This window comes from Diabrotica undecimpunctata, chromosome 2 (genome assembly GCF_040954645.1).
Source record: "Diabrotica undecimpunctata isolate CICGRU chromosome 2, icDiaUnde3, whole genome shotgun sequence".
Taxonomy (NCBI): domain Eukaryota; kingdom Metazoa; phylum Arthropoda; class Insecta; order Coleoptera; family Chrysomelidae; genus Diabrotica; species Diabrotica undecimpunctata.
Genome location: NC_092804.1, coordinates 15833688 through 15847226, shown reverse-complemented (window position 1 = coordinate 15847226; position 13539 = coordinate 15833688). Strand labels below are relative to the sequence as shown.

The 13539-nt window shown below is 32.6% G+C and overlaps 2 protein-coding genes across 2 annotated transcripts in view; one reads left to right on the top strand and one right to left on the bottom strand.

Annotated features, from left to right (window-relative positions):
• LOC140434237 (alanine aminotransferase 1) overlaps positions 1-1388 on the bottom strand; it is a 35660-nt gene extending 34272 nt beyond the window's left edge. Inside the window, exon 1 of the mRNA XM_072522339.1 lies at positions 755-1388. Coding sequence (XP_072378440.1) covers positions 755-1009 — 255 coding nt within the window. The 5' untranslated portion in view covers positions 1010-1388. The remainder of the gene's footprint in view (positions 1-754) is intronic.
• A 906-nt stretch (positions 1389-2294) lies between these two features.
• Positions 2295-6432, top strand: Apt1 (Acyl-protein thioesterase 1). The gene is made up of 5 exons (XM_072522340.1): positions 2295-2484; positions 2539-2570; positions 2807-2967; positions 3280-3506; positions 3621-6432. Exons 1-5 carry the CDS (start codon positions 2437-2439, stop codon positions 3807-3809), a joined length of 657 nt encoding a protein of 218 aa, XP_072378441.1. The 5' UTR covers positions 2295-2436; the 3' UTR covers positions 3810-6432.
• Positions 6433-13539: the final 7107 nt, after the last annotated feature.

The window sequence follows — 13539 nt, the reverse complement described above, 5'->3', positions numbered from 1 at the left end:
TACAAAAAAGCAGTTGTTATATTTAAACATTTTAATTATACAATACAAACTACAAATTAGCTATTATCCTTGATTGAATAACCCAAATCAATCAACGCTATTATGCTTAGTCTTATCTCATTATGCTTATCATTAATGTGTGCCTCGTAATAGGCACTTATTACTATCTCTTACTACTTATATATTGTGGTCAATTTGTAGATAGAAAGTCACAAGATTTGTTTTTTTTTTAGATTAACATACATCGCTCTGAATGCTAAAAAAATTGATGATTACATTTTTCAGTGTTATCCTACAATAATTACTTATTATTAAGTAATTGTTCTTTTGATATAATATATGTGCAAAGGTTAAAACCCTTAAAAAATTTTCATATTAGCTAATATGGTATCAATCAAATCCAATCAAATCGGTGTAAAATTCTGGCAAACTTTCAAGAATAAAAAGTCACGTACATTCTCTGTATCGTAACAGGTATTAAAATATACAATCGAATTAGATTATAGATTTTAAACATCAATCTCCATCTATTATTTTAGTAATTACTTAGAAATGATACAAAGTTATGGAATGTAAACAACTGTTCTAAAAAAAAACTGAACTCTCGAACTATGACATTTATGAATGCACAAGGTGTCAGTTAAAAAAGGCACTTGTTACTAGAGGATACAACTTTTTTTGACGTATGTTACAATCACATTGGGGAAATTTATGCCTACTATTCTAAAAACGTGTATACTATACATACACTCACCTTTTCTAATTCTTTTTCGATTTCGCCGGCTCTAGTGACTAACGGCCCTCTGACCGCATATTCCATTACCTTGATACAAGGATTTAAATTTTCGATAGTTAACGTTGGTTTATGTGTCGCCATTCTTCTAATATTCTGTTTTATTAACACTGATCGCGACCCGACACAAACAGCTGACTTCTGGCTTCGGAGTGACGCAGTGGACTGAAATTTCCCATAATTATGAAGGGGAGATAATAGTCGTGAAGTCGACATTATTATCGTGATGTCACTATATCAATACAGATAATCAGTGTGGTTATAGTTAATTAGAAAGAAGTATATAAATTCTTTTGGCTTGCGTTATAGCGGAGCAATGTTTTAACAACACACGATCCTACCTCTACACGTCTTCAACCACAACTGACTCTACTTCTACAAATGCCAAGAAATCAACTAGAATTTCTAAGACAAAATTAAATAATAATTCCTGTTGATAACAAGTGGCGATTTTTTGAGTTTATCACGTCAAAAGTTATCGCGATCTTTTTTTCTTATCGTGGGATAGTTGTTTACTGCACGAGGCGCTCGGTCTATCGATTTTTTGGGACAAATATGTTATTTTGTTATGCACAGAATATTACTTTATAGATTTTGACGAGAAATGCATTATTTAATTTGTTGGAAAGCAGTCAAAATCCTATAAATAGGTCAAAAAAGTGGGCAACTCGGTAAAGCTTGGTAAAGGTTATCAGGTGGTCAACTCAAACGCAGACATCAATAATCTATCTTGCTTGGTTGCCTTCTTTTTATTTTTAGTTCCATAAACCACCAATTCCATACCGGTTTACTGCATCAACCAACTATGTATAAGTTATGCATTCATATAAAACTTAAATAATTTATAGCTGGACCACTGTAATTTAGTTCAGTTTATATTATTTGGAACTATATCCAAAGAATATAGACGCTTATTCGTCTATATTCTTTGCTATATCTGACTATATATATACTGAAATTTAGGTGTTGGATATGACTAATACTCCGATTTCGTACAGATACTATTTTTTGCACTTTCATTTTTACAATATTTTGTACACCAAAAATTTTAGTACCGTTAAAATTTATTTCAGTGATTATATCATAACAAACTGCTACGATAGTTCGCAACAAATATTTACCGTGTATTTACTTTGTCATTTATCATTTTACTGTATAGAAAAGTTAAAGTTATAAAAATTGTGCCAAATTAGGTATAATTAACTCTAGAAATGTCGAACTATATTTTTTTGTATCTTATAAGATTAAATTTATTTTAATTCTTTAAGGTCAAAGGTCAAATATAAGCTTTCACAGTTTAAAATTTTACCACAAATATAAAAAATAGTTGTTAAATAGAAATATATATGTGTGTAAAAATGTTAATTTTTATTATTTTTAATGAAAATATTATTGTTGAATTTATATGGATAGGCAAAATTTGATACAAGCATATTAAACTGGTGGTCTAAATTAGGAACAAGATTTTTGTTCATCTAGAATCAGTATTGACATAAATTCGGTCCATCAGTTGTCACTCTGACACCTCAACAGCTTTAAAAACCCAATTTTTCGCAAATTTTTTGATAAGAGATTTGCTCTTATTAATACTATTATTTTAAATGTACTGATAACTAGAGGTCAGTTGTATTAGAACATTAAACATGGCAGCCCCAGTAGTCATTGCTGCAACCGCGAAACACACTGGAACAGTAAGCATATATTTTCTTAATATTAAATTTATAATTAATTAATATTGTTTTTAGTTAATTTTCTTACATGGACTAGGAGATACTGGGTAAGTTAATTTAATTTAGATTTGTACATTTATTCCATACTAAAGTTAGTGTAATTTGTTAGCGACAAAAAGAATGTAATTTTATTAAATTACATATAATTTAATCCTGACCTTTGTTCATATTTATTGACGCAACAATAAAATACTATAATTCTTAAAACAAGAATATAATGCGTTATACTTATTACATTGACTAAAAAAATACAAAATATTTTTAATGTACATATATTTTTCAGCCAAGGATGGGCAAGTGCTATGGCTGCAGTGAGACCTCCTCATGTAAAAGTAATTTGTCCTACAGCCCCTGCAATACAAGTAACTTTGAATGCAGGTTTCCGCATGCCAAGTTGGTTTGATCTAAAATCACTAGATGAATCGGGACCTGAAGATGAACCAGGTATAAAAATTATCCCTAAACTAAGATTAGAAATTTCTGCATACTTTTTTTTAGATAGTTTATACAGTTGTTAATTTTTCTTTAATTAAAATGTTGTAAAGTTTTTATCACTTAAGTAATATAAAGTTTTTATTAAGCTATATAGATTTTTATATAATATATTCTATAAGCTTAACAGGTTATTAGAACAGTTAATAGTCATTTATTGTGTAGAAGTTTGTATATGGGAACATACATAACATACAACAATCAACATAACATAGCTCCTGTTGTTTCTGTTCAATATTTATCTACCAAAAATTTTGTTTACAGGTATTAAAGCTGCAGCAAAACAAATCCATTCTCTAATTGAAACTGAAGTGAATGCAGGAATCAGTGTAGACAGGATTGTTTTGGGGGGATTTTCTCAAGGAGGAGCTCTTGCCTTGTACTCTGCTCTTACATATCCCAAAAAAATTGCTGGGGTTGCAGCTCTCTCATGTTGGTTGCCTTTAAATAAATCTTTCCCAGCAGCTAAGAAAACAGAAGATACTTTACCAGTAAGTATCGCTAGTTTTCTAAATTTTCATTTTTCTAAATGAGATTAATTTATGTATCATAAATATTATATTTTATGTAATATACTATACAATTCAAATAATTATTTTTTGCAGATTCTGCAGTGCCACGGGGACTGCGACCCAGTAGTCCCTTACAAGTGGGGCCAAATGACCGCATCTGTATTAAAGAACATGCTTAAAGACGTCGAATTCAAATCATACAGGGGCTTGTCACATTCTTCATCTGATGAAGAACTAAACGACATTAAGCAATTTATAACCAAAAACCTACCTAGTCAATAGACGATCCCTTGTAAAACTGTTTGTGTTCCTTACATACTTCTTATTCAATTCCCAATAAGGAAGGTTCGAAAATATATTGGTAAATAGGGTGAATTCAATTTAAAAAATCGGGTCAATGTATGTTATACACGTAGTGATAAAAAGTATCTGTTAAATATGATAAGATATGATTAAACCCAACTGTACAAAATTATTTATTACCTGTTTAATTCATACAAAAACATGTCTATTGATAAGAAAACCATAAATTATTGGGTTAATTTTAGACAAAGTCACATAATCACTTGGTGTGAAGTCCAGATTATCTCGTGTACATTTCAATAATTTTAAACATCATTGGCACATGTATATTTGTTGGAATAGAGTGTTAAACACTTTTTCCTGTGGATTTTCAGGTACTATGCCTTAATTTAACAAAACCATGGTGAATGTTTGTTGCAGAAAATACCATAGTTAATTAAAAGCTTTCAGATAGTAGTTCTGGTCTTAATTCCTTTTCTCTTTAGTGAGTTTGTAACTTCTAATGCAAATTCTCTACTTATTCAGGGAGTACAGTTGATTAATCTCTGGCATGCACTGACATTACCAACACAAACTTTGAGCCTCTTGGCATAAAATATTTCTTCTATATAGAAGACCTTCAAGCTGACTAAAATGATATTGTGTGATGAATATTTTAGAATGCCTTGTAATGGTAAATATTTTTAAATTGAATTCACCAGTTTGACGATATGTAATGCTAAAGAGACCATTACAATTGTGCACATTATTTTTGACTAAAATTAGATAGTACAATGCTTTTAGAAATTGATGATCCATACATAATAATGAAAAAATATCCCAATTTGCTTATTACTGTAAGCATTGAACTGAAACACTTAAATGATTTTAAAATGTCAGTTGTGTATATGGTAAAGTTCGCCTTCAGTTGCCATCCTTTAATGCTATTCCAGTTGCAAGTCTTAAAATCAACATCTTTCACTTAAATTTTAAAATTGAGCACACAAAATCGAATAATTAATCATTAGCTTTCAAAAATATATTTTCGAATTCTGAAACATGTTCTAAAATTAACTTAAATATAGCTCAAATCCCTCCAAGTAGTTAAGCTATCCTCGTGATAATCAATATATTGTAGGTGTAAGATTTCCTTTTAGTGGCAATTTAGTACAATTTTTATAGAAAAATTGACATCTCAAAATAACTTATATCTTAGTTATGTTTGTCTACTATGTTACATGATCATCTCGAAGTATTAGTGATATTATTAATATTATAACCTCACTTAACCTCTGTTCGTAAATTACATTATGCTGTAAGTATTATTACATACATATTCATGTATGCTTGTAACTGCAACCTATGAGATCTTATAGTTTCAAATTTCTTTTATGACCAATTCTTAATTATCTATTATGTTAGCCCTTCTAGTTCTACTTACTTCAGGTTTAATGTTATTTGATTTGTAATTGGGTAGATCTTATATTTCTTTGTTTTATCCTAAACCGGGAAGCATTTAAACATTCTCATCTCTCTCTTTAAGGTGTTCAATTGGTTATTTATTAGTGATTGAGCACTAAAATTAGAATTATGAAGTATTTCTCTATCTATAGTCCGGTTTTTAACACTTCGCTTTCGCTCATTCGTTAGTTACTCAGTTTTGGTACCACTTATATTCAGTTACTTTAGTCTTAAGCCAATACGAAAAGAAACTATTTAATTCCACAGTGAATGCCAAAAGGCGACAGTGGCACCTGACTCAAGTAGGACAAAACGACTTTTGGCGACAGTAGCACCTGACTCAAGCAAGCAGAAGGCCTTGTTGGCGACAAATTTGGAGACTTTTTGTTTTCTGGCCAGGTTTTGAACCATCGACCACTTAGATCATTCACAGTAAAGTGAAAGCGATTCATCCGATTGGCTATCTGACCGACTAGAGCATTTCTTTGATCTTATTTATTCTTTTACCTTTTTGATTTGAGGCAACTATTAAATACGCATGCGTAAGTAATTGAATACATTCCATTTTTGCGCAGTAAGTGTAGATTTTTCGTCATTTAGTATATAATATGATGCTGTCTCGACCAATCGTTGTTATTTTGCTTGACTAAGGATTTCAGTTGCTCTCTCTGAGAAATCTACGTCTTTATTTCACAATATATGTATCGTCCTTCTGTATCTGTGTATATTGACTGAAAATAAATGCCAAGAAGCAATTAAGGATGATCTGACAGTTCTTTAAAACAAAGTAATACCCCTACCAATTAAAAATGGTAAAACTATTTGGTATGGACAGAGGATAAAAAGCAATATTGAATATTGTTTTAATTTAAGTCCATCAAGGTAATGGCGTCTTAGCAAACTGATATGTCAAAAGTCATTTCAAAGTTATGTACTAAAGAAAATATAATAAATATATTATAAATAGTGTTAACAGTAGAAAAACTATCCATTTAGTGTCAATTTTTTTGGTAAAATTGTGTTTTAAGTTAATTTAAGAACATTTACAAGAAGTTGTATGTTTGTCGAGGAAACATTCCGGAAAAACCCAGAAACCTCATGATACAACCTGCTTTTTAATTTATTCATTTAACAGTATGAATAAAACTGTGAAATAGAAAAATTGTTGTTTTGATTTTTTCCACGTACATTTGTCTGACAATACTTGTGTGAAGATTTGTAGTTCTAGTTCTAGTCACCAGATTTACACATGTGGTAGCAGGTATAGATGTCTGAACATAATAAGTCTGACAAGAAGATAATATGGGTAATGGGCAAAAACAGCACTGGAATGGTATCGGAATCACAATAAGCGAAGCTATAGAAAAAGCGTCGAGAAGCAGAAACTTAAGCCAAAAAACAAAAATAACCATATACAAAACCCTTATACAACCAGTGCAGTGTTAACATATGGGTCGGAGACATGGACCATTTCCAAGGCAGATGAAAATCTCCTGCTTGTATTTGAACGAAGGATCCTGAGAAGAATATTCGGTGGCATCTGTGAAAATGGTGTTTGGAGAAGGAGGTACAACTACGAGATATATCACAGATATAAACATATATTTGGTGGTAAAGACGTAGTATGCTTTATAAAAATAGGAAGACTAAGATGGGCAGGACATCTGGCAAGATCACAGCAGAACAAACCTCTTAGAAAAATCCTAATGTCGCAACCTGTTGGAAGTAGAAGTAGGGGTAGGCCAAAACTCAGATGGAGGGATGGTGTAGATGAGGATGGTAGACAAATAGGCGCAGCAAACTGGCAACAGTTGGCAATGGATAGAACTGACTGGCGTAATAGACTTGGGAAGGTCGAGGCTCTTTTATAGGGCTGTAGCACCAATGATGATGATGATAGAAAAAGCGTCAGTATATGGTTCAAATTACCAGCTCGCAGATTGTACACGTGAAAATTGCATCAGATAGACTACATAATGATTAATCAAAGATTCCGAAATAACATTATTAGTACAAAAACCTTTCTGGGTGCAGATGTTCCCACTGACCACACCTTGCTTGTAGCTAAGCAAGGAGTGGTCGAAATGTGGTTCAAGAATATGAAAATACGGGAACATTATCGACAAAAATACCAATTAAGCATCGTAAAAGTATTATTAACTAAGTTGATGAGTTTGAAAGAGAAGCTATAAGAAGAATAATCCACCAATTCTTTTTTCGAAATGAGATACCCACAATAGATAAAGTTCTGAGGAATGTTAATGAAGATCCGGTTTTGTCCAATTTCAAAAGAACTACGTTTTTTAAATTATTGAAAAAAATAAAAGCGAAACAGCATTTTGATGGACAGGACGAAATTGTCTTGTGGAGATGTGAATTTTTGATCAAAATAAAGTCCTGCAGAAATGAAAAAAATTCAATTAAGTACTGCTTCTAGAAAGGCTGATATCCAAGCGTGGCTGAAATAAAAAATATAGGTTTTGAAGAGTCAATGCTACAAGTGCAACTGTTAGCTATTGTTAAGAAACATAAGGGAAAATATAACAAATACTTACATTATTGATGAGATGGCAAAAAGCCAAAACAAAATAGTTTAAAGGCTACCTCCATATAATTGTGAGCTCAATCCGATTGAACTCATCTGAGCAGAAATGAAAAATTGTGTAGCAGCCAAAAACAATACTTTAAAATTTGTAGACATGAAAAATATTTTTTATGATGCAATTAATTAATATTACGTGTCCAACACGTTGAACAAAAAGTTGAGTCCAAAATGTGGAAGTTGGACAACATAATAGAGACCCATATTAAACCAATAATATTAAATTCAGACGAAGAAAGTAGCACGTAGCTCCTGAGACTCTGAATGATTTAAATGGTATGTATATCTTAGTAATACGTATATCTTAGTTAATGAATATTTTATTTTAGCACATTTTTCTTCAATGTAACATTAGATTTTATGCACAGTTAAACTTTAGCCTCTTGCCTATAGTAATGTTTTTTTCTAAATTTAATATTTTTAGCTTCCAGACTTGCTTAAGGAAGTTTTTAAAAAAATCCTAATCCTAAAATATTCTGTCCTACATAAAGGACAGATGTAGGTTGTTGATCTTTTAAATCAAAAATAATGTCCTTCTTATAGGAGGTTGCCTATATTACGAGATTAGTAAAGGTAAAAAAATGGAAAAAAAATTAAAGAAGTTAATATGTCTATGTAAGTATATGTAAGAAGTATATAATTTTATTTTTGAGACTACAAAAACAAGATTTATTCTTATAGCCAAAAAATGTACATTCTATAAATGTTTGAAATAATAAAAATATAAAATTTATGTAGGTATATTCGTGAAAATCACTAAAACAAAGTCTTGCAGTTGTAAAACATAATGAACATTTTTTGCAAAATATTGTTTTCATGGCGCAGCCATCTTTTCTACATCTGTTTTGTTTAGGGGAATAATCTGGCATGTGTATTACTTTTTGTTGCCTTCGTATAACTGATGGTAAAGGAGTAATAGGCGTTCTTTTGTGTTTATGTTTAGGCATTAATTGAACTATATATTCTTCGTCGCTATCGCAATCGTTGTACATACCATTTTGTTCAATTAGTTTCCCTCATAATTTTATTTTATTGTCTCAATCGCCAAATATTTTTACTGCCTTTAATTCTTTCACGCTGTCTATATTGAAGCTAGAAAAAATGAAGAAGGAACCAGAGATTGTGTTTACGATCAAACGCATAAAATTGCAATATCTGGGACACGTTATGAGAAATCAGCACCGTTACTCCCTGCTGCAGTCTATATTGCAAGGTAAAGTCAAAGGTAAGCGGGGATCCGGTAGAAGGAGAATATCATGGCTGCGGAATTTAAGAACATGGTTTAAGAAAACCTCAACGGAGCTGTTTCGAGCCGCAGCGAGCAAGGTCATGATTGCCAACATCCGAAACGGATAGGAACCAGAAGAAGAATATTGAAGCCAAACGTTGACCACTGCTAAATCTATGAGGTGGCAAATAACCCGTATTGTCCATTTTTTGGTACGACTACGCGACGGACAAACGGCAAGCATACGATCTACTAAATCCACCCCACCCATATTTTTATTATACTCCTTAATTACTTCTGCCCGGCAAACTTGTTCATAGGATTTATTATTTTTTTTTTTTGACCACCGCTTACAATAATCTATATTCCCCGAGAAAAAAATAGTAGACAACATTATTACTGGTTTGTTGTCCATCCACTGTATGATGGCCATTTTGCCATCATCTCTGTTTTTGATTTCATAAGTACCCTTTAAAGATTTTAAAAAAAGTTTTTCTGGTTGCATGAAACAATCTTTAGGGATCCGGTTCTTCATAATGGTTCCAGTTCCATAAAGTCCACGAGACAATAATTCGGTACAAAGCTTTGTGGTAGTAAAATATCGGCCAAAATATATTTTATGCCCTGGTACCAGTGATCTTACTAGATAAAATACAGCTGACTCTCTCAATCCAAAACCGTCACTAGATAATTGTGGAAATGTTGAATACCTTGATATATAATTATATCACATACAATTCCTTGTGGAGTGGCCAGAACAAAAGCTTTTAACCCTACAGGATTTGGTTTATTGGGACAATACTGACGAATTGGACATCTACCGGAGAATGGAATAATCATTTCGTTGATACTTTGATTCAGTGGGTTCACTTGAGCGTGACAACCTTCACATATCCTATCAAATAAAGGCCTTATTTTCCAAATCTTATCGCGTCTTTGTTCCACATTTATATCGGAATCAAAAACTACTTTTAATGAAGTTCTGATGGCATAAAAGCGTTGACGGCTCATTGCTCCTGCAACAATAGGGATTCTCCATTTTTCCGCCCAATACATGTCTATTTGTGGATACTGCAAAGTTGACATTACCATCATAATGCCGATAAAAACTTTGATTTCGCGTAAAGATAACCCCAAAGTTTTTCTTTTATTTAAAATAGCGGTTCTATTAATGGAATTCACAATTTCCAAAAGAATAGTATCATCAATATATTGATAAAAAAATGCATCCCACTCCCAGGAGCCTATATCATTTAGTAAATATGCAGGCTGTAACAATGATGATACCTCCGGAGTAAATGTGCCACAACATTTATCAGTTAAAGCGTCATTTTTATTAAATCTAGATTGCATGCTTGTCGTTTGTCTACCTCTTCCCACGTTCCTTTTTCTTGCAATACGGCCACGGCCTCGCTCATGTCCCCGTCTTAAGGAATGTCTTCCTCGTCCAGAAGAATGAGGCTGAGTTACAAAAGACGTATCCGAAATAGCTGGCAAAGATACACATCTAGAAACATCGCTGGAATCACTTTCTTCTACAATAGGCGAAATAGTTCTAGATATATCTTCAGAATTTGTTCCTGCTTCATCAGAACTGGATGTGTCGTTTTTATTTTCGAAATCTGGATCATTGTCATAGTCATCACTAGTCATCATCCTATGCATCTGGATTATTGAGCAACTCTAATAATTCCTCTTCTGATAATGCTGAAAATAAAAACTGTAACCAACAAATGTCCTATGCGAAGTACATAAAAAAATGTTAACGTAGTAATTTTATCTGTTATTACCGTAATTTGGGGTAACTTGAGACACTTTTTAACTTAAACCTGAAGTTTATTACATACGGAGAAAAAATTAATGTTCAAAAGCTATTTGAAAACAGTCGCGCAGGTAACTATGATATGTTTATAGAATATTTCTGTTTATTTTGTCACAAGTAGTTTTTTCAATTTTTTTTATGTCTGTCTTAAGTTACACACTAGAATGGGGTAACTTGAGACAGTCGTATCAATTCAAAAAGTGACTCAAATTACGCATTGATAGGGTAACTTGGCACACCGAAAATATAATTATAAAGTGTTATGTTAAATTGAGACATTCAGAATATTTTTTTGGGTTAATAAAAAAGACAGAGAGCCCAAAACTTTTATTTAAAAACAATTAATTACAGCAATTTTAGTTCGGGTACTGAAAAAATACCTCGGTTGTTTAGGGCTTTAGGCGGTTTAATACCACCTACAATGTCCTGCCAGCAATAATACAGTTCATCCTTAGGTTTGGGCCATTTCCAGTTTTCCCGTGAAGTCTTTGTCATTGCACTTATTATTGCGCCTTTACCGTCAATATTTTCAATTACCCCAGGATAAAAATTTGAGTCATAACTAACTATGACAAAGCATCCAACTTATTTAGTTATTGGCTGCAGAGGATGTTTATCTTGATGAGAGTAAATATTATCCTGGTCATTAGTCTCTTCAGTAATATTGTCAATCTGTTTTGCTTGAAATGAATCCCAGTCATCATCTGAACTGTCGTCAAATACAACCTCATTGCAACTGTCTTCGTCACTTTCACTAGACATAATTACTTTACTTGTTTTTTGCCTTTTCTTACTAGATGATGGTTTTTCTTTATTTTTTTTTCATTAATTGGCTTCTTTTCTTTTTTTCTAGCTTTTCTTTGTCTTCCAAAATGATTATATCCTCTTCACAGATTCCTCTACCAGTAGGAACATTCAATTTCTTTTTTTTTTGTTTTCTTAAACCATCTGTCTCTTTCCTTCTAAATATTCTTGAAATGTAGTTACCCAGGCAACGGTATTCTCACTTTCTTTGCCATCCTCTACTGCCTGTTTACTGGGAAGCCTCTTCAAGACTTCTCCTCGATTTAGTGGAATTAACCCTGCTCCTTTAAATCCACTTATTACGTTTTGTGAAAGATTTTTCTCTCCCATTGCCTCCAGACATTTTTTTAATAAACGAGGAAATGTATCTTTTGGCACAGTTCCACGATTTTTTGTTTTCCAAGAATCTAAAGTTTTACGCCACTTAATTTTAAGTGGGCGGAAAAATGCGACATCTAACGGCTGAGTAAGTCCAGTGCTATTTGGGGGAAGTAGAATGAAGATTATGTTGTTTTTTTTTACATTCCTCTATTATATATGGGGATATATGGCTCGCCAAATTATCCCGAATCATTACTTTTTTCTCTTCTTTATCTTGTTTCGAGAAATAAGGCAAGGCAATTTTTCGAAACCAATCTTCGAATATCTCCAAAGTGAACCAGCCACTCTTACTTCTATTATAAACCCCCTTAGGGCCATGTTCGGTCCAGGTATTATAAAGATTCTCACCTTTGTATGTTACATATGGAGGGAGAAGTGTCCCGTCTCCGGCAGCGGCAAACATTACAGACGTACTTGACTTAGAAAAATCAATAATCCTTTCAGGATGTCGACACCCTCTTCTAACAACAACTTTTTTACGACCAGGATCGTCTGTCATATTTGTTTCATCATAATTAATGACAGAATGAGAAAGAACTCCCTCCATTGACTGATTTAACTCATCAAAGTAAATATTAACGCGTTATGGTCGACTTTGGCTCGAGATCTCTTTAGGTTTTGGCACATTTTATTACTCAAAGTGTTCTGGTGACGCTTCAAGACATGACAAAATCTCTACCTGGCATGTTGTTTTTAAATCTATGTTCATTTCTTCCAGAACGATTGAGGAATGCTTTGACAATGAGTCTAATATCGTATAGTGTGAGAGGGAAGCCCCAATCCCCAGCTGAACATAGACACATTACTGAAGGATTTTGGTCAACTTCATTTAAATCAAATGGTCTACCAACCTTTCCTGTGTTCTTTCCATTTATTGCTCTATTTATAGAACATCGTGGTATTCCAAACTTTTCTTCGGCTTTCCTCAAAGAAATCCCGGACCTAACAGCTTCCACTGCTTTATGAAGTTGCTCCTCCGAGAAATTTTCTATTCCTATTTCTATTTTCTAGATCCCAAAATTCTTTTTTGCGTTCGAACCATACCTGAGCCTGAAACAATAATGAAAAAAAGGTAAGTAGATAGGTAGGTAGGTTAGAAACTAGTTTTTATAGTATCTAATTTGTGGTTTGGTAACTTGAGACAATTGTCTCAAGTTGACCAACCAAGGTCAGGCTGAGAATTCATATTTTATAGCAGCCATAAACTTGGCAACGCCGCAATGAAATTTACGGCACACCAATATTAATATTAGAGGTTACGTTTTCTACAACAATTGCTTGTTTTCGGATATTAGTCATAGAATTATTATATAAGTTATGTACTACATGAAATTTGGCAATTTTAAAGTTGATGTTTATTAAAAAAATTATCAACTTATCTTAGATAAGACAAAAGAATTTAATTACTAACGGTCAACAACCACACGTTAGC

Coding starts and splice junctions, on each gene's coding strand:
- Apt1 (XM_072522340.1), top strand. CDS start 2,437: ATGGCAGCCCCAGTAGTCATTGCTGCAACCGCGAAACACACTGGAACA. Junction 2,571..2,806: donor CATGGACTAGGAGATACTGG/GTAAGTTAATTT, acceptor TATATTTTTCAG/CCAAGGATGGGCAAGTGCTA. Junction 3,507..3,620: donor AAACAGAAGATACTTTACCA/GTAAGTATCGCT, acceptor TATTTTTTGCAG/ATTCTGCAGTGCCACGGGGA.